Source organism: Nicotiana tomentosiformis, chromosome 7, assembly GCF_000390325.3.
Source record: "Nicotiana tomentosiformis chromosome 7, ASM39032v3, whole genome shotgun sequence".
NCBI classification, from domain to species: domain Eukaryota; kingdom Viridiplantae; phylum Streptophyta; class Magnoliopsida; order Solanales; family Solanaceae; genus Nicotiana; species Nicotiana tomentosiformis.
The window spans coordinates 35281731-35303145 of NC_090818.1; the positions used below are offsets into that span (position 1 = coordinate 35281731).

The 21415-nt window shown below is 42.8% G+C and overlaps 1 protein-coding gene across 1 annotated transcript; it reads right to left on the reverse strand.

Annotated features, from left to right (window-relative positions):
• Positions 1–1440: 1440 nt before the first annotated feature.
• Positions 1441–8874, reverse strand: LOC138895469 (uncharacterized). Its single transcript, XM_070180158.1, has 3 exons — positions 7797–8874; positions 6785–6983; positions 1441–1501 (listed from the first exon to the last, which is right to left on the reverse strand). The coding sequence occupies exons 1-3, from the start codon at positions 8872–8874 to the stop codon at positions 1441–1443; spliced, it is 1338 nt and encodes a 445-aa protein (XP_070036259.1).
• Positions 8875–21415: the final 12541 nt, after the last annotated feature.

Below are 21415 nucleotides of genomic sequence, written 5' to 3' on the forward strand. Positions count from 1 at the left end.
TAATTCCAGACCCCTTTTCCACAATCAATATCATTATCATCATCAACAACAATAAGGCTTTCCATTTAGGACATTAAATTCATATATGAGCAATTTGGGAATCTTAGGCACATAGAGGCTTTTCATACAAATTGGGCATAACAACCTTTATTTCGATCTTGACATAAAGTCTTAACATTTCTAACACATATTCCATAATTTTGAACATATCCTCAATAACAAGATAACATGATGAAACATTTAGAATAAATATTGAACTTACATCCTTCAACACAAATACATTAGAAATTGCCAATTCTATAATGATCAAGGGCTTACTCCAATTACACGAACATCGTGGGATTCGATTCTAAGAAGAAGGGAGTTTAGCCAATATACCTCAATTGAGCTTCTTAAAACTCTAAGATGTCCAGAATATTAGCCACTTTAATCTATTTTAGCAATATAATAAAATTGAACCAAAATTAGGAAGATGAATATGGTTTTAGCTCATTTGAGCATATTATCAAATACTAGGTGTGCATCAATATTTTAAGCCCCCTTTTGTGGAAGATTCCATCTTTCCCCAACCCATTCTCTATCATTTTTTTTAGCTCGCAATCTTCCCACATACCTTAGGAACACATGCATGCAAAGTAAGCATCCCCATCCCTATGAATTACCTCACTAATGGCACATTCTAGTCACATTTTGAAATTAAGAGTTTGGGTGATAGAATCTTACCTCTTAGGAAGAAGACCTAAGTGCCTCTCTTGATAATCCTCAAGGTTTTAGGTGAGAATTGAAGAACAATTTGGTGAAGATAATTTCTCCCTCTAGGACCCTCTCTCTCACTCTAAAAATATCTGAAAATATGATCAAAATGGTCTATGGGATGTGTTTTAACAGAATAGGGTCGGGTTTCAAAACCCCCAAAATTAAAGCTCTGGAACAGGTATGCGGTCCGCGAAATGACCGCGAAAATGAGGGCAGAACTAGAAAGAAACTGATCCTGTCTGCGGTCACTATGCGGCCCGTAGACCTGTTTTGCGGTCACATATTGCACCGCAAAACGGTTATGTAGTCGCATAGTGCACCATAGAACCTCCCTCCGAAAAATTCCAAGGCAGGATATGCGACAAGAATGCGGCCCGCGAAATGGTTATGCGGTCGCATAAAGGCCGCGAAATTGGGCATCAAAAATTGTCCCAGAAATCTGCCCCACTCAACGACCAATCTGCGGTCCGCAGAGTGGTACTGCGGCCGCAGAATGGGCCACAGTAATGCGTACTTCTATGCCTACTTTGGCATCATGGAACCCGAGTTTTAAGGAAAATTTTTACGGGGCCTTACATCTTTTCCCACTTAAGATCATTCGTCCTCGAATGAGGGTCAAGGTTCCCTATTAGCATCTTATACAACTCAGCTTTTCATACCCTACACCAGCGACCTCAAATTTAACTAACTCTCCAAATCTCCAAAAAATGTCGCCAGAGTTTTCTTTGTAACTAGGCCTATCCACCTGTCATAGAGCCCCATAAACAGATCTTACAAACATGTACAGAACCCAACGATGTAATATAACTCATAACAACACCAAACGTGGCCTTATATAAACAACATATAATCAAAAGGAAAACCTTTACATTAACTGAACAAGTGATATAAAATTCATAGGCGACAGGTTCATAAAAGAAAGGATTACGCAGCTATTCAAACAAGTGAGGATACTTTTTCTTCATTTCCTCCTCGGCCTCCCACGTGGCCTCTTCAACCCGTTGGTTTCGCCATAACACTTTTACGGAGGCAATTTCTTTATTCCTCAAATTTCGGACTTGTCTATCAAGAATGGAAACTTGAATCTCTTCATATGACAATTTCTCATTAACCTCGATGGTCTCAACCGGCACAATAGCTGATGGATCTCCAACTACCTTCTTCAACATAGACACATGGAATACCGGGTGCACTAATGACATCTCGGGTGGTAGCTCAAATTTGTACGCCACCTGGCCAATTCTCTGAATGATTTTGTACGGCCCGACATACCTCTGACTCAATAAAATCTTATGCTATGATACCAAGTTTGTCACGCCCCAACCTCAGGAAGCGTGACTGGTGCTCAACCGAACGAACCCGACCGAGCAAGCATGTTAGATACTTTCTACCCAATTAACCCATGATCAAGAAAAGACGTGATTTCATTAATTATACAGTAGGAATCTTATTCATACAAATCCTAAATCGTTTCATTGGTCATTGCGCCTTTAAGTCTCAAAATACACATTTCTTATAGTTCGAGTGGAACAAGTGATCAAACACAACATAACTTGCTTAACATTCCCAACACCCATATACAACCCACATAGTATCTACGGAGCCTCTAAAGATACAAGAGAGAGTAAAGATGGTGCCGATAATAAGGCCCCGACTATACCTCAAAAGTGACCATAATATAAGCAAAATGTACAATACATGACCCCGGAATGAAATGGGGCTCACCGAGTCCGCTGAGAAGAGCATATAACACTATCTGTGATCAGCACTATTTGCTATGTAACCACCTGCATCCATTTAAAGATGCAGCGCCCCAGGCAAAAGGGACGTTAGTACCGTCGAATAGCACTAGTATGTATAGCTAAACACCAACTCAATAGAATGAATAGTAATACAAGAGGAACAGTCAAAAATTCAATAAAAGCCTTCAAATAATATTAAAACATCAATTTAAAGGTCACATAAGTTTTCAAGTCAACTTTCACGTTATTAGGTTGAGTGATCTTTATTGCCGATATTCCACAATTCACAATGCCTCTGTATTCTTACACGGAGTCCGATCTCGACCCGATCGGCTAGGTCGTCTCATTTGAGACATCAACCATAACCACAATTTCAATTATCATTTCCAACACAGTACCACCATGTGTGCGACATAGCGTCCGATCACGGCCCGATCGGCTAGGCCGTCTCACCCAAGACTTTATCATTTTCAGTCAACTATCTCACATCATACTTCTTTCACATCTTTCAATTCTTTGGCACTAGTGATCACGATTACAAAGTCATTCTTGGCACTTAGCCGTATTTCATAATTTCAGACCCCTTTTCCACATTCAATATCATTATCATCATCAACAACAATAAGGCTTCCCATTTAGGACATTAAATTCATATATGAGCAATTTGGGAATCTTAGGTACATAGAGTTTTTTCATACAAATTGGGCATAACAACCTTTATTTCGATCTTGACATAAAGTCTTAACATTTCTAACACACATTCCACAATTTTGAACACATCCTCAATAATAAGATAACATGATGAAGCATTTAGAATAAATATTGAACTTACATCCTTCAACACAAATACATTAGAAATCGCTAATTCTATAATGATCAAGGGCTTACTCCAATTACACGAACATCGTGGGATTCGATTCTATGAAGAAGGGGGTTTAACCAACATACCTCAATTGAGCTTCTTAAAACTCTAAGATGTTCCAGAGACACTTTAATCTATTTTAGCAATATAACAAAATTGAACCAATATTAGGAAGATGAATATGGTTTTAGCTCATTTGAGCATATTTTCAAATACTAGGTGTGTATCAATATTTTAAGCCCCTTCTTGTGAAAGATTCCATCTTTCCCCAACCAAATCTCTATCATTATTTTTAGCTCGCAATCTTTCCACATACCTTAGGAACACATGCATGCAAAGTAAGCACCCCCATCCTCATGAATTACCTCACTAATGGCCCATTCTAGTCACATTTTGAAATTAAGAGTTTGGGTGATAGAATCTTACCTCTTAGGAAGAAGACCTAAGTGCCTCTCTTGATAATCCTCAAGGTTTTAGGTGAGAATTGAAGAACAATTTGGTGAAGAGCACTTCTTCCTCTAGGACCCTCTCTCTCACTCTAAAAATATCTGAAAATATGATCAAAATGGTCCATGGGATGTGTTTAACGGAATAGGGTCGGGTTTAAAACCCCCAAAATTGAAGCTCTGGAACAGATTCTGCGATCGCATATGCGACCGCATAGTGGTTATGCGGTCCGCAAAATGACCGCGAAAATAGGGGCAGAACTGGAAAGAAATTGATCTGGTCTACGATCACTATGCGGCCCGCAGACCTATTCTGCGGTCACATAATGCACCGCAGAACGGTTCTGCGGTCGCATAGTGCACTACAGAACCTCCCTCCAAAAGATCCCAAGGCGGGATATGCAACAAGAATGCGCCCCGCGAAACGATTATGTAGTCGCATAATAGCCGCGAAATTGGGCATTAAAAATGCCCCAGAAATCTGCCCCACTCTGCGACCAGTCTGCGGTCCGCAGAGTGGTTCTGCGGCCGCAGAATAGGCAGTAGAAATTCCTAATTCTACGCCTACTTTGGCATCACGGAACCTGAGTTTTCAGGAAAAGTTTTACGTGGCCTTACATCCTTCCCCACTTAAGATCATTCATCCTCGAATGAGGGTCAAGGTTCAATATTAGCATCTTATACAACTCAGCTTTTCATACCCTACACCAGTAACCTCAAATTTAACTAACTCTCCAAATCTCCAAAAAATGTCGCCAGAGTTTACTTTGTAACTAGACCTATCCACCTGTCAGAAAGCCCCATAAACACATCTTACAAACATGTACAGAACCCAACAATGTAATATAACTTATAATAACACCAATCGTGGCCTCATGTAAACAACATATAATTAAAAGGAACACTTTTACATTAACTGAACAAGTGATACAAAATTCATAGGCGACAGGTTCATAAAAGAAAGGATTACACAGCTATTCAAACAAGTAAGGATACTTTTTCTTCATCTCCTCCCGGACTCCCACGTGGCCTCTTGAACCCGTTGGTTTTGCCATAACACTTTTACGGAGGCAATTTCTTTATTCCTCAAATTTCGGACTTGTCTATCAAGAATGGAAACTAGAATCTCTTCATATGACAATTCCTCATTAACCCCGATGGTCTCAACCGGCACAATAGTTGACGGATCTCCAATTACCTTCTTCAACATAGACACATGGAATACCGGGTGCACTAATGACATCTCAGGTGGTAGCTCAAGTTTGTACGCCACTTGGACAATTCTCTGAATGATGTTTTATGGTCCGACATACCTCGGACTCAATTTCCCTTTCTTACCAAATCTCATTACACCTTTCATGGGGGAAATTTTCAAGAATACCCAATCTTCTTCTTTGAACTCCAAGTCTCTGCGACGAATATCCGAATAGGAATTTTGACGACTCTGAGCAGTTTTCAAACGCTCTTTTATGATCTTAACTTTTTCTATAGCCTGATGTACAAGGTTTAGCCCAATCAACTCTACTTCCCCAATCTCGAACCACCCAATAGGAGATCTACATCTCCTACCATATAATGCCTCAAATGGTGCCATATGAATACTAGCATGAATGCTCTTATTATAAGCAAACTCTATGAGTGGCAAATGATCATCCCAGCTACCCTTGAAATCAAGAACACAAGCACGCAACATGTCCTCAAGTGTCTGAATAGTCTGCTCTGCTTGCCCGTCGGTCTGTGGATTGAAAGCTGTACTAAGATTCACCTGGGTACCCAGACCTTGCTGAAATTTCTTCCAAAAATTGGCCGTGAACTGAGCCCCTCGATCGAAAATGATTGAAAGTGGAGTGCCATGTAGTCTGACTATTTCCTTGATATACGACTGAGCATACTATTCCGCTGTGTTGGTAGATTTAACTGACAAGAAGTGTGCTGATTTCGTGAGTCGGTCTACGATCACCCAAATTGAGTCAAACTTGCGCGGAGTGCGTGGTAATCCTATCACAAAATCCATATTAATAATCTCCCACTTCCATATTGGAATTTCCATGTTCTGTGCCAACCCACCAGGCTGTTGATGTTCGACCTTCACTTGCTGACAATTCGGACACCTTGCCACAAAGTCTGCCACATTTCTTTTCATGTCATTCCACCAATAGACTTCCTTGAGATCGTGATACATCTTTGTAGAACCTGGATGCATGGAATACCTAGAAGCATGAGCCTCGGTCATGATCCTTTCCCAGAGACCATCTACATTCAGAACACATAGTCACCCTTGGTACCTTAGTGTACCATCATCCATGCCAAGAGTAAAAGCCATAGTTTTATGTTTTTGAATCTCCTCCTTCAATTGCACCAAAAATGGATCGTTGTATTGCTTTTCCTTGACTTCCACAACAAGCGATGATTCAGCCCTATTTTGCACACTTACCCCTCCTCTATTAGAGTCCGTACGACGAACTCCCAAACTAGCCAATCGATGGACTTCCTTGGCCAATGGCCTTTGATATACCTCAAAGTGAGCCAAACTACCCATAGATTTCCGGTTAAGCGCATCCGCCACAACATTGGCTTTCCCCGGGTGATACAGAATATTAATGTCGTAATCCTTGAGTAACTCAAGCCACCTTCTTTGCCTCATATTCAACTCCTTTTTATTTGAAAATATATTGAAGACTCTTGTGGTCCGTGAATACCTCTACATGGACCCCATACAAATAGTGATGCCAAAATTTCAATGCAAAAACCACTGCCGCAAGTTCTAAGTCATGTGTTGGTTAATTCTTTTCATGATTCTTGAGTTGCCTAGAAGCATATGCTATAACTTTGTCGTGTTGCATTAACACACACCTAGCCCAATTCTTGAAGCATCACAATAAACAAAAAATCCATCTGTACCCTCTGGCAGGGTCAACACCGGCGTCGTAGTCAATCTCGATTTCAACTCCTGGAAGCTCCTTTCACAAGTATCAGACCATTGGAACTTAACTGCTTTCTGAGTCAATTTAGTCAACGAAGAGGCAAGAGTAGAGAATCCCTCTATAAACTTCCTATAATACCCTGCTAAGCCCAAGAAACTGCGAATCACAGTTGGCGTTGTAGGCCTAGGCCAATTCTTTACTACTAAAATCTTTTGAGGATCCACCTTGAGTCCTTCTCTAGAGACAACATGACCTAAGAATGTGACAGATTCTAGCCAAAATTAGCACTTTGAAAACTTCGCGTACAATTGGTGCTGATGAAGAGTCTGCAAAACTGCCCTGAGATGATAGGCATAGTCCTCCCGACCTCGTGAATACACAAGAATATCGTCAATGAACACTATCACAAAGGAATCAAGAAAAGTCTTGAAAACCCGATTATTAAGATTCATGAAAGCTGCCGGGGCATTTGTTAGCCCAAAAGACATTACTAAAAATTCAAAGTGCCCATACCGGGTTCTGAAAGCTATTTTCTAAATATTCTATTCCCTGATCTTCAATTGGTAATACTCGGATCGTTAATCAATTTTGGAGAAGTATCTAGCACCCTGTAACTGATCAAACAAATCATCTATTCTTGGTAGTGGGTATTTGTTTTTGATTATGACTTTGTTGAGCTGCCGGTAGTCAATACACATCCTCAGTGATCCATCTTTCTTCCTCACAAAGAGAATCGATGCGCCCCATGGCGACACACTCGGTCGGATGAAACCCTTTTCTAACAAATCCTTCAATTGTTTCTTTAGCTTCTTCAATTCTGCTGGTGCCATTTTGTAGGGAGGAATAGATATAGGTTGCGTGTCTGGCATCACATCAATCCCAAAATCAATCTCCCTATCTGGCGGAATCCCAGGGAGCTCATCAGGAAAGACCTCTGGAAATTCATTCACAACTAGCACAGACTCGAGTGTAGGTGCCTCAGCAGTGGTATCCGTAACTCGGACCAAATAGTAAATACACCCCTTGTTAATCATCTTTATGGCCTTAAGGAAAGAAATAAACCTACCCTTCGGCACCACATTATCCCCGTTCCTTTCAACAACTAGCTCATTAGGAAATTCAAACCTCACATTTCTTGTTCGGAAGTCGAGCTTAGCAAAACATGAATAAAGCCAATCCATTCCCATAATTACATCAAAATCAACCATCCCCAATTCAATGAGATCGTCCACGGTGTCCCAACCACGCACCGTGACAACACAACCCCTATAAACCCGTGCGGCCATAATAGACTCGCCAACCAGAGTCGATACAGAGAACGGATCAGGAAGCTGCTCCGGTTCTATCCTAAGTTCCATAGCAACATAAGGGGTAACATAGGACAAGGTGGAACCAGGATCAAAAAGAGCATATAAATCATGAGTTTGGACCGTCAATATGCATGTGACAACATCTGGAGAAGCATCTGCATTCTGGCGACCGCTCATAGCATAGAAACGGCTGGGTCCTCCTGAACTCTGCGCACCACCCCTAGCTGCACCACACCCCGCTGGTACTGGAGTACCTCGAGCTGGAGGGTGTGCTGAAGATGTAGCAGCTGCAGAACCGGATGGCTGTGTTGTGCCCCTGCCCGCACCCTGGCGGGATGAACGACACTCCCTCTGAATATGGCCCCTTAATTCGCGCCCGTAACATATAGGTAAGTTCATGTAGCAGACCGCCAAGTGCATCTTCCCATACTTAGGGCATGAGGGTCTCCGCTGCTGATGGAATCTCCCTCCTGATCGGCCCTGCTGGTGAGGTCCCCTACTACCCTGATTGGGCCTGAAATGACTCCCCTGCTGGTGACTGGGCCCTACTGGCGTTGCACTAGTTGAAGACTGAGCAATATACTGGGATGGCCCTGATGACCCTCCCTTAAAAGCTGACCTCCTCCCACCGAATAACTCTCCAAAGTTGCCCGCGGACCGGGCCTTGCTGGTACCCTCTCGCTCCATTTTGTTCTTCAACTTACGGTTCTCTGTAGCTTGAGCAAATACTACCATCCTCCCATAGTTTATATCTGAATTCAAGGCAGCTGTAGCGGCCTCATTGACAACCAAGGGGCTAAGGCCCTGCACAAACCGGCATACTCTAGCCTCCATAGTAGGCAACATGAGAATGGCATATTTTGACAGGCGTGCGAACTCCATGTGATACTCTCACACATTCCTACTCCCTTGCTTAAGATTCTCAAACTCTGCGGCACAGGCTACCCTAGTCTCGGCAGGTAAGAAATGGTCTATAGAGGCATCAACAAACTCACTCCATCTCGCTGGAGGACTCCCCTCCTCCCAAGAGTCCTCCCATAGCTCAAACCAAGAATAGGCTACCCCTTTCAGGCGGTAGGCGGCCAACTCCACTCCCTCCGTCTCAGTAGCGCGCATAACCCGAAGAGTCTAATGCATCTCATCAATGAAGTCTTGTGGGTCCTCCTTGGGATTAGCACCCGTGAACACCGGAGGATCCAGCTGCAGAAACCTGTTCACCCTGGAACCACTAGAATCCCCTTGTTGGCTATAAGATGTGGGTGCAACATTCGACCTTTGGGCCTGAGAGGCCACTATCTGAGTCAGCATCTGAATAGCTCTCCTAAGGTCCCCATCAGAAATACCAGAACCGGAAGCTAGGGCTGGAGGTGGAATCGGAATATCGGTAGGGGGAACCGATGCACCCTCAGTAGGTGTAGGAACAGGTGTGGCCTTGGCCGGTGTAGTGGAATCAGGTAGTGTAGCAGTCGGGGAATTATCCTCACCCCTCGGGTGTTCACCCGCATCATCGAATAAAGGGTCAACTGCCACTCCTAAGGAGGCGTTGGCTCCTTGGCCAGTTCTTTATCTCTTCTTAGGTGCCATATACTGAAATTTAAAGGAATGCACGAGTTAGAGGAGGAACAATTGCACAATTAGTTTCATCACACGATCCAGAATATCAAAGAAGGGTATTGTTCCTAAATGTCCAAGTAGCCTCCAACTTATAGATGTGGTCGACAACACACCGAACGGCTCCGAGACATCCTAGGACACTTTAAAACCTTAGGCTCTGATATCAAGTTTGTCATGCCCCAACCTCGGGAAGAGCGACCGATGCTCAACCGAGCGAACCCAGCCGAGCAAGCCTGTTAGATACTTTCTACCCAATTAACCCATGATAAAGAAAAGACGTGATTTCATTAATTATACAGTAGGAATCTCATTCATACAAATCCTAAATCGTTTCATTGGTCAATGCGCCTTTTAAGTCTCAAAATACATATTTCTTATAGTTCGAGAGGAACAAGTGATCAAACACAACATAACTTGTTTAACATTTCCAACACCCATATACAACCCACATAGTGTCTACGGAGCCTCTAAAGATACAAAAGAGAGTAAAGATAGTGCCGACAATAAGGCCCCGACTATACCTCAAAAGTGACCATAATATAAGCAAAAGGTACAATACTTGACCCCTGAATGAAATGGGGCTCACCGAGTCCGCTGAGAAGAGGATGCAGCACTATCTGTGATCAGCACTATCTGCTATGTAACCACCTGCATCCATTTAAAGATGCAGCGCCCCCGGCGAAAGGGACGTTAGTACCGTCGAATAGCACTAGTATGTATAGCTAAACACCAACTCAATAGAATGAATAATAATATAAGAGGAACAGACAAAAATTCAATAAAAGCCTTCAAATAATATTAAAACATCAAAGGTTACATAAGTTTTCAAGTCAACTTCCACAGTATTAGGTTGAGTGATCTTTAGTGGCGATATTCCACAATTCACAATGCCTCTGTATTCTTACACGGAGTCCGATCTCGATCCGATTGGCTAGGTCGTCTCATTTGAGACATCAACCATAACCACAATTTCAATTATCATTTCCAGCACAGTACCACCATGTGTGAGGCATGGCGTCCGATCACGGCCCGATCGGCTAGGCCGTCTCACCCAAGACGTTACCATTTTCACTCAACCATCTCACATCATACTTCTTTCATATATTTCAATTCATTGGCACTAGTGATCAAGATTACAAAGTCATTCTTGGCACTTGGCTGTATTTCATAATTCCAGACCCCTTTTCCACATTCAATATCATTATCATCATCAACAATAAAAAGGCTTCCCATTTAGGACATTAAATTCACATATGAGCAATTTGGGAATCTTAGGCACATAGAGGCTTTTCATACAAATTGGGCATAACAACCTTTATTTCGATCTTGACATAAAGTCTTAACATTTCTAACACATATTCCACAATTTTGAACACATCCTCAATAACAAGATAATATGATGAAGCATTTAGAATAAATATTGAACTTACATCCTTCAATACAAACACATTATAAATCGACAATTCTATAATGATCAAGGGCTTACTCCAATTACACGAACATCGTGGGATTCGATTCTAAGAAGAAGGGGGGTTTAGCCAACATACCTCAATTGAGCTTCTTAAAACTCTAAGATGTTCCGGAATATTAACCACTTCAATCTATTTTAGCAATATAACAAAATTGAACCAAAATTAGGAAGATGAACATGGTTTTAGCTCATTTGAGCATATTATCAAATACTAGGTGTGCATCAATATTTTAAGCCCCTTTTTGTGGAAGATTCCATCTTTCCCCAACCCATTCTCTATCATTTGTTTTAGCTCACAATCTTCCCACATATCTTAGGAACACATGCATGCAAAGTAAGCACCCTTATCCCCATGAATTACCTCACTAATGGCCCATTCTAGTCACATTTTGAAATTAAGAGTTTGGGTGATAGAATCTTACCTCTTAGGAAGAAGACCTAGGTGCCTCTCTTGATAATCCTCAAGGTTTTATGTGAGAATTGAAGAACAATTAGGTGAAGATCACTTCTCCCTCTAGGACCCCCTCTCTCACTCTAAAAATATATGAAAATATGATCAAAATGATCAATGGGATGTGTTTTAACGGAATAGGGTCGGGTTTAAAAACCCCCCAAATTGAAGCTCCGGAACAGATTCTGCGGTCGCATATACGACCACATAGTGGTTATGCGGTCCGCGAATTGACCGCGAAAATGGGGGCCAGAACTGGAAAGAAACTGATCTGGTATGCGGTCACTATGCGGCCCGCAGACCTGTTCTGTGGTCGCATAATGCATCGCAGAACGGTTTTGCAATCTCATAGTGCACTGCAGAACCTCCCTCCGAAAAATTCCAAGGCGGGATATGCGACAAGAATACGGCCCGTGAAACGGTTATGCGGTCGCATAATGGCCGTGAAATTGGGCATAAAAAATGCTCCAGAAATCTTCCCCACTCTGCGGCCGCAAAAATGCATACTTCTGTCCAACATTTTCCTTTAACTCCCAGTGCACTGTTCAATTCAAAAAGTCCGAACCAAGAATTTCTACGATTAATAACCTCCATGCCTACTTTAGCATCACGGAACTTGGATTTTCAGGAAAACTTTTACGGGCCTTACATATAATGAAGCTAAATTATCTTGGATTTCATTCTAAAGAAAACAAAACAAGAAGAAATAAGCAACAATAGGACTGAGATTGGGATGATGACAGCATTGAGCTGGCAAACTAAGAATACTCAATAAGCTGTGCAGATAAATGTCATCTCATTTAAAAACAAAATCTACTGTGCCAAAACATATGTGATCCTCTATCATGAAGATCGATCGAGGATGGCATCTCAGTCAAGGGGTATCTTCATAGAGAAACCGAACGAATTCCGAGATGGGGCGTCGAGCTCGGGGCGTCCGAATCGACCGAGGTAACATCGACCGATACAGGTCCCGAACATCGATGCCCGAAAGTGATCACCAAGATCGAAACCAAGGCCGAGGTTCCGATCCGACACCGAGCTCGAGTCGGTATCGAGCTCACAGACAAAAAGCTGTTACAACCGCACCAAAGGAGAGAATCTTGGCGGGAATTAAGGAGGAGACACACCATCATGGGTCCTCCACTAGTAATATTATTCCATTATGTTGCTATAGATAAAGTAGTGATCCTTGGCTATAAAAGGCAAGATAGATTGTAATAGAAGACATCTTCCCTGGGATTAAGAATTCATTGTGTTTATCTTTCTAAAGCTCACTAAGTATCTTTGTTCATCATTTTTTATCTTGCATCATAAATACGTGTATTGTTATCTTCAGATCAAAGGAATCTACTTACCCTTAGAACCATACATAAATTAAATGTTATCCGCTTTTTCAGGTAAACAGTTTGGCGCCCACCGTGGGGCTAAGGATAACAAGTGATTATTTGATACAAATATACAGTACACTCCAGCTTACAACTTCATACCAGCAATGGCTCTGCCAATCGACCTCGAAGCCGGCCTTCAGGATGAAACCAACAACTTGGTGCCCGTGGCCGAAATGCTACCTAACAACGGCAACGAGGCTCGAATCGAGGAACCCGAAATTCGAGCCGAAGTAACAGTAGATATTAATTCACGAATAGCTCTAAAAGCGAATCAGCGTTTCGGGCAGGAAAGAAGCGTTCAGGGTGGCGCTCGACCCATAGCCCGAGACACCCACAGCACGGAGGAAATCGGGGTCAGCTTGCGTATGATTTTCAAAATGCTACAAGCCCAACAAGTAGCGATAGCTCAGTTACAGAGCCAAACTCATATGCAAAGTAATCCAAAATCCAATCCACTTCTTCGAGAAGTAACCCCCAGAACGGAGCCCGACACAGTGAAATCGAACGAGCGAGAATCAGGAACCGCTCCTGAAATTGCTAAACTGCTCGAGAAACTCACAAAACGAGTCGAAGCCAACGATAAAAAATTTGAAACATCTGATGCTAGGATCGATCAGATCCCGGGGGCTCCGCCCATGATGAAAGGGCTCGATTCGAAGAAATTCATACAAAAGCCTTTTCCATCGAGCGCGGCCCCGAAACCGATCCCAAAAAAGTTTCGTATGCCCGTAATTCCCAAATATAACGGTACGACCGATCCTAACGAACATCTCACCTCCTATACATGTGCCATCAAAGGCAACGATTTGGAAGACGATGAGATCAAGTCCGTATTATTGAAAAAGTTCTGAGAGACCCTCGCAAAAGGAGCAATGATCTAGTATCACAACTTGCCACCAAATTCTATCGATTCTTTTGCCATGTTAGCAGATTCGTTCGTAAAAGCACATGCTGGTGCCATAAAGGTCGCAACAAGGAAATCAGATCTATTCAAAGTAAAACAAAGGGGTGACGAAATACTGAGGGAATTCGTATCCCGATTTCAAATGGAACGCATGGATTTGCCACTAGTCACAGACGACTAGGCCATACAAGCTTTCACCCAAGGGTTGAACGGACTGAGTTCGACAGCATCATGTCGGCTGAAACAAAGCTTGATCGAATACCCTGCAATAACTTGGGCGGATATACACAATCGGTATCAATCGAAAATCAGGGTCGAAGATGATCAATTGGGATTTCCGTATGATCCCACGCGTCAGAACCACGCAACCACTAAAATTCTGAAGGAAACCAACAGAGAACAAAGGTCAAACAGAGACCGATACCAGCCGTACGTCACAGATCGGGTGAACTACAGTTCGGCACATGAGACAGTTAGGAATATCCACAGGTATGATCAGGGGCCAAATTCTCGGGGACTTATGAGCAAGAGAGGCTTTGATAAATATGCCGATCCTATAGAAGTTCCTCGATTATCGGAATATAACTTCAACATCGATGCATCCGCCATCGTATCGGCTATCGGACGCATCAAAGATACCAGATGGCCTCGACCCATGCAGACCGATCCGGCCTAAAGGAATCCCAATCAAATATGCGAGTATCATGGCACCCATGGTCACAAAACGGAAGAATGCAGACAACTAAGAGAGGAAGTAGCCCGCTTGTTCAACAAAGGGCACCTTAGGGAATTTTTGAGTGATAGGGCGAAGAACCATTTTAAAAACAAGGACTTCGGCAAGCAAAACGAAGAAGAAGAACCACAGCACAACATTCACATGATCATCGGCGACGTCGATACCCCTCAGGAACCTATGCTCAAATGCACTAAAACGTCGATTGTGAGAGAAAAACGATCTCGAATTCAAGATTACACTCCCTCAGGGACTTTATCGTTCAATGATGAAGATGCAGAGGGAATCATCCAACCCCATAACGATGCACTGATAATATTCGTACTCATGAATAAAATTAAAAATAAGCGTGTGTTAATTGATCCAGGTAGCTCGGCCAATATCATCAGATCGAAGGTCGTAAAATAGCTCGGCCTACAAAACCGGGTCGTATCCGCAACTTTGGTTTTAAACGGATTCAATATGGTATGCGAAACCACCAAAGGCGAGATAACCCTACCGATAAACATCGCCAGAACAATTCAGGAAACAAAGTTTCACGTGATCGAAGGCGATATGAGATATAACGCCCTTTTCGGAAGGCCGTGGATCCACAACATGAGAGCTATACCTTCGACCCTACACCAGGTCCTCAAATTCCCAACACCGACAGGTGTCAAAATAGTGTACGGAGAACAACCAGCGGCAAAGGAAATGTTCTCCGTCGAGGAAGCAAAACCAATATCTTCGTCTTCGCCGGTGAATGGATCGGGTTCAAAAGGAGGCACAGTCGAAGACCGGAACGCCAAATAGCAACCAAAGACATCGGCCTCGACCCAGCCAAATAAGCAGAGCATCGAAGAAGATAATGATCAGTGGATCCCTCGATCCTTCATGACCCCCGATGACTCCGATGCCACCAAATCAACTATTGAGGAATTGGAGCAAATCATTTTGATCGAACACTGGCCCGAACGAAAGGTATACCTAGGAAGGGGTTTGAGCCCCGAACTCAGGAAGAAAATCATTCAATTTCTTATCGATAACATCGATTGCTTTGCTTGGTCCCATTTAGATATAACAGGAATCCCGCCAGACATAACGACACATCGACTAAGTGTGTCCCCTAGATTCAGACCGGTGAAGCAAAAAAGAAGACACCAATCGGAGGTGAAGCACACATTCATAAAAGATGAGGTAACTAAACTGCTCAAAATAGGATCCATTAGAGAGGTAAAATACTCCGAATAGTTGTCCAATGTGGTCGTAGTGCCTAAAAAGGGAAACAAACTTAGAATGTGTATAGACTACAAGGACTTGAACAAAGCATGCCCCAAATATTCTTATCCACTGCCCAACATCGATCACTTGATCGATGCCACGGCCGGCCACGAGATCCTTACTTTTCTCGATGACTGTTCCGGGTATAATAAAATCCAGATGAACCCGGAAGACCAGGAAAAGACTTCGTTTGTGACCAGATATGGAACATATTGTTATAACGTAATGCCCTTCGGGCTAAAAAATGCAGGAGCTACTTATCAATGCCTAGTAAATAGAATGTTCGAAGAACAAATAGGTAAATCAATGGAAGTCTATATTGATGACATGCTAGTCAAGTCCCTGCGCGCAGAGGACCATTTGACCCATTTGCAGGAAACATTCGATATTCTGAGGAAATACAATATGAGGCTCAACCCCGAAAAATGTGCTTTCGGAGTCGGCTCGGGTAAGTTACTCGGCTTCATGGTGTCAAATCGGGGAATCGAGATTAACCCAGACAAATTCAAGGCCATTGAAGACATCACCATCGTGAACAGCGTGAAAGCTGTACAAAGGTTAACAGGAAGAATAGCGGCCTTAGGCCGATTCATTTCGAGATCATCAGATCGGAGCCACAAATTTTTCTCTCTACTCAAAAAGAAGAACGACTTCGCTTGGACACCGGAATGCCAACTAGCGTTACAAGAACTGAAATGATATCTATCGAACCCACCGCTGCTGCACACTCTAAAAATCGACAAAAAACTTTACCTGTACTTAGCAGTATCAGAAGTCGCCATAAGCAGTGTCTTGGTTCGAGAAGAGGAAGGCACGCAATTTCCTGTTTACTATGTAAGTCGGACCTTAGGGGAAGCGGAAACTAGATATCCGCACTTGGAAAAATTGGCGCTTGCGCTGATTAGCGCCTCTAGGAAGTTACGACCGTACTTCCAATGCCACCCCATAAGCATATTAACCACCTGCCCACTTCATAATATTTTACATAGGCCTGAACTATCGGGCCGATTGGCCAAATGGGCCATCGAACTCAGCGGGTATGATATCGAATATCGACCTCGAACGGCCATCAAGTCTCAAATTTTAGCAGACTTCATGGCCGATTTCACGCCGACCCTCGTACCCGAAGTCGAAAAAGAACTACTGTTAAAATCAAATTTATCGACGAGGGCATGGATCCTCTTTACGGACGGAGCTTCGAACGTAAAGGGGTCCGGGCTAGGCATAGTTTTAAAATCTCCCACGGGTAACATTATTAGGCAAGCTATTAAAACTATCAGGTTAACTAATAACGAGGCTGAGTATGAAGCCATAATTGCAGGTCTCGAGCTAGCTAGAAATTTGGGAGCGGAGGTCGTTGAGGCCAGTTGCAACTCTTTGCTGGTGGTGAGTCACGTAAACAAAACCTTCGAAGTCCGAGAAGGCAGAATGCAAAGGTATTTGGACAAACTACTTGTCAATTTGAACCATTTCAAACAATGGAGTCTACGACATGTTCCACGAGAACAGAATAACGAGGCCGATGCGCTTGCTAATTTGGGATCATCGGTCGAGGTGAATGATTTGAACTCGGAAACTGTCGTTCAACTTTCAAGATCTGTAATCGAAGAAGGGCACGCCGAAATAAATTCTATTAGCTTAACCTAGGATTGGAGAAACAAGTATATTGAATACTTAAAAAATGGAAAGCTCCCTTCAGACCACAAAGAATCTAGGACCCTTCGAACTAAAGCTGCTCAATTTACTTTGACTGCGGACGGAACGTTATATCGAAGAACATTCGATGGACCGATGGCGGTATGAATAGGTCCGGGAGATACCAATTACATCCTCCGGGAAGTACACGAGGGCACTTGTGGCAATTACTCAGGTGCCGACATGTTAGTTCGAAAAGTGATCAGAGCAGGGTATTATTGGATCGATATGGGCAAAGACGCAAAAGAATTTGTTCGTAAATGCGATAAATGTCAAAGGTTTGCTCCAATGATCCATCAACCCGGAGAACAACTTCACTCGGTCCTATCCCCATGGCCATTCATGAAATGGGGAATGGACATCGTCGGCCCCTACCATCGACCCCAGGTAAAGCCAGATTTATTTTGTTTATGACTGACTATTTTTCTAAATGGGTTGAAGCGCAGGCGTTCGAGAAAGTAAGAGAAAAAGAGGTTATCGACTTTTTGTGGGATCATATCATATGCCGATTCGGGATACCATCCGAAATAGTATGTGATAATGGGAAGCAATTCATTGGCAACAAAATCACAAAATTCTTCGAAGACCACAAAATAAGAAGGATACTAGAAACCCCATACCACCCCAAAGGAAACGGACAAGCCGAATCAACAAACAAAACTATTCTTCAAAACCTGAAGAAGAGATTGAACGACGCTAAGGGAAAATGGAGAGAAATCCTGCCCGAAGTCCTTTGGACATACCGAACAACATCTAAATCTAGTACAGGGGCGACCCATTCTCCTTGGTATATGGCTCCGAGGTATTGATACCAGTCGAAGTCGGAGAGCCTAGTCCCAGATTTCGATTCATGACGGAAGAATCAAATAACGAGGCTATGAACACCAGCCTTGAATTATCGGACGAAGGACGAGAAGCTGCCCTCATCCGGTTGGCCGCACAAAAGCAACGAATCGAAAGGTATTACAATCGAAGAAATAAACTTCGCCACTTCAAGCCAGGGGACTTGGTGTTAAGGAAAGTCACCATCAATACTCGGAATCCAAACGAAGGAAAACTAGGACCAAATTAGGAAGGACCGTACCAGGTGCTCGAGAACTTTGGGAAAGGATCATACAGGCTCGGCATCATAAACGGCAAACAGCTATCAAGCAGTTGGAATGTATCACATCTAAAACGGTACTACTGCTAAGGTCCGACCTTTCCCATATTTATTCAACTGTCCCGTACAGAAGTTCGAACAAAGAACAGAAGTATTCTTTTACTCAAAAGCACGTGTTGCACTCTTTTTTCCTTAGACCGGTTTCTTCCCAAATGGGTTTTTGCGGCAAGGTTTTTAATGAGGCAACCATCGATCGTGCTGCGCTTTTAAAACAGTATCTGAGGCTTTCGACCCTTAGCCCGAACGGCCTCGAATATACCGGGGGGGCACCAGGCCCTCAAATACATCGAGTTCAGATGCAACAAAGTCTTCTCACAACAATAGAGGAAAAATTATAAGAGCCAAAATGGTCAAAATGAACCATGCTCATATAGATTGCCCCAAAACATATGTACAATGACTTGAGATTTATTATGCAACCAGCCTACAGACATATCGAGTTATCTCGAGTTCGAAATAAACACTCGAATATTAAGCCTACAGGCTACTTCTATATCGAGTTCGAAATACTAAGTCGACCGTTGAGCCTACGGGCTACTTCAACATCGAGTTCGAAATAATCACTCGAATATTAAGCCTGCGGGCTTCCACATTATCTCGAGTTCGAAATAATCACTCGAATATTAAGCCTACGGGCTACCACATTATCTCGAGTTCGAAATAAACACTCGAATATTAAGCCCATGGGCTACTTCTATATCGAGTTCGAAATAAACACTCAAATGTTAAAGCCTACGGGCTGCCGAGTTCGAACAAGGACCCAATCGAGTTTGAAACATTGAAAAATCTACGTTTACTCAGAGTTTACGTTAACCACCACATTATCATCAACTCAACAAGCAAAACGTCACTCCAAATCTGATCGATCAAAATTGACCTTGTCATATATATACAAAATTGCCTACGTAATTAATTTATAGATATGGAGAATTAGACTCTAAGCTTTTGGGTCGGGGTCTTCCCCACCCTCGGACCCGTTTTTGCTACCATCATCGTTATCATCGTCATCATCATCAGAAGCCAAGGCTTCAGCTTCCGCTTCAAGCTCTTTTGCCTTTTTTACCTCTTCGGTAAGGTCGAAACCTCGAGCATGTATCTCCTCGAGGGTCTCCCTCCGAGATCTACACTTAACAAGTTCGGCAACCCAATGAGCTCGAGCATCGGCAATCTTCGCCGCTTCCCTGGCCTCCACCTGAGCGGCCTCAGTATCAGCTCGATATACAGCAATAGACTTATCCGCCAAAACTTTCGATGACTCAACCTCCGCCTTAGACTCAACAAGTCGTACCTCAAGCTCATCGATTTTCTTAGCTTGAACCTCCGCTATAGAGCACGTATACAGCGATACGTGCTCACACCGACCTGGAACGGACGAAGGGTTCTCCACCCTAAAATTAGTTTTTAAAATACACGGGCCGGGAATATAATCTTGAACGGACGGCTCCGCCAGCGCCTTATCGTCACACGGCCGTGAGGAGGAATCTTTCTCCTTGAGAGGTACGATTTTTGAAGTTTTCGCCATCAATATGAGAAGAAAAAGTTGCAAAGGAAGGTGAAAGAGGGGACAACACCAAAACTCTGGTATAAGCGGCACTAAAGCAACGAAGTAGAGAAAATAATGAAAGGGAATTTGAAAAAAGAGGAAGCACAAAAGTGAAAAACATTATATGGGAAAACTATTTATAAGGCATGGCGATTCGTTTCTAGCGGTGGCCGACCACCGACTGACACTCATTAAATGCCTCGATAAAACCAAATCGATGGGATAGCTATCACGCACGTCATAGTCAAAGTCGATAGAAACGTCATCATTGATTCGGTCGAACCTTAGGGAAATCACACCGTTTCTCGTCATCTCCTTTCCAAGAAACGAGGGGGCTATCTGTATACGGTTAAAACCGATCCTCGATCATGAAGATCGATAGAGGATGGCATCTCAGTCAAGGGGTATCTTCATAGAGAAACCGAACGAATTCCGAGATGGGGCGTCGAGCTCGGGGCGTCCGAATCGACCGAGGTAACATCGACCGATACAGGTCCGAAAGTGATCACCAAGCTCGAAACCAAGGCCGAGGTTCTGATCCGACACCGAGCTCGAGTCGGTATCGAGCTCACAGACAAAAAGCTGTTACAACCGCACCAAAGAAGAGAATCTTGGCGGGAATTAAGGAGGAGACACACCATCATGGGTCCTCCACTAGTAATATTATTCCATTATGTTGCTATAGATAAAGTAGTGATCCTTGGCTATAAAAGGCATGATAGATTGTAATAGAAGTCATCTTTCCTGGGATTAAGAATTCATTGTGTTTATCTTTCTAAAGCTCACTAAGTATCTTTGTTCATCATTTTCTATCTTGCATCATAAATACGTGTATTGTTATCTTCAGATCAAAGGAATCTACTTACCCTTAGAACCATACATAAATTCAACGTTATCCGATTTTTCGAGTAAACAAATACTCAATAAGCTGTGCAGATAAATGTCATCTCATTTAAAAACAAAATCTATTGTGCCAAAACATATGCCGATGCTAATTATTTTTTGTTCTTTTCTGATTATACCGTATTTAGTTGTTAACTATGCGTGTCAATCAAACAATCCATGACTCACAAGACTGCTGATCAAGATAAACAAGATAATTACTTAATTAGGTTAGAACCATATCTGAACCTCAATTTTCTCTTTTGATC

What these genes read in the sequence shown, in the direction of transcription:
- LOC138895469 (XM_070180158.1), bottom strand. Translation starts at nt 8,874, where the DNA reads ATGGAGGCTAGAGTATGCCGGTTTGTGCAGGGCCTTAGCCCCTTGGTT. An exon ending in GGATAATGTGGTGCCGAAGG is followed by an intron (nt 6,984 to 7,796) that starts GTAGGTTTATTT and finishes TCACATTCTTAG; the next exon opens with GTCATGTTGTCTCTAGAGAA. An exon ending in AAAGCAGTTAAGTTCCAATG is followed by an intron (nt 1,502 to 6,784) that starts GTCTGATACTTG and finishes GCTCTATGACAG; the next exon opens with GTGGATAGGCCTAGTTACAA.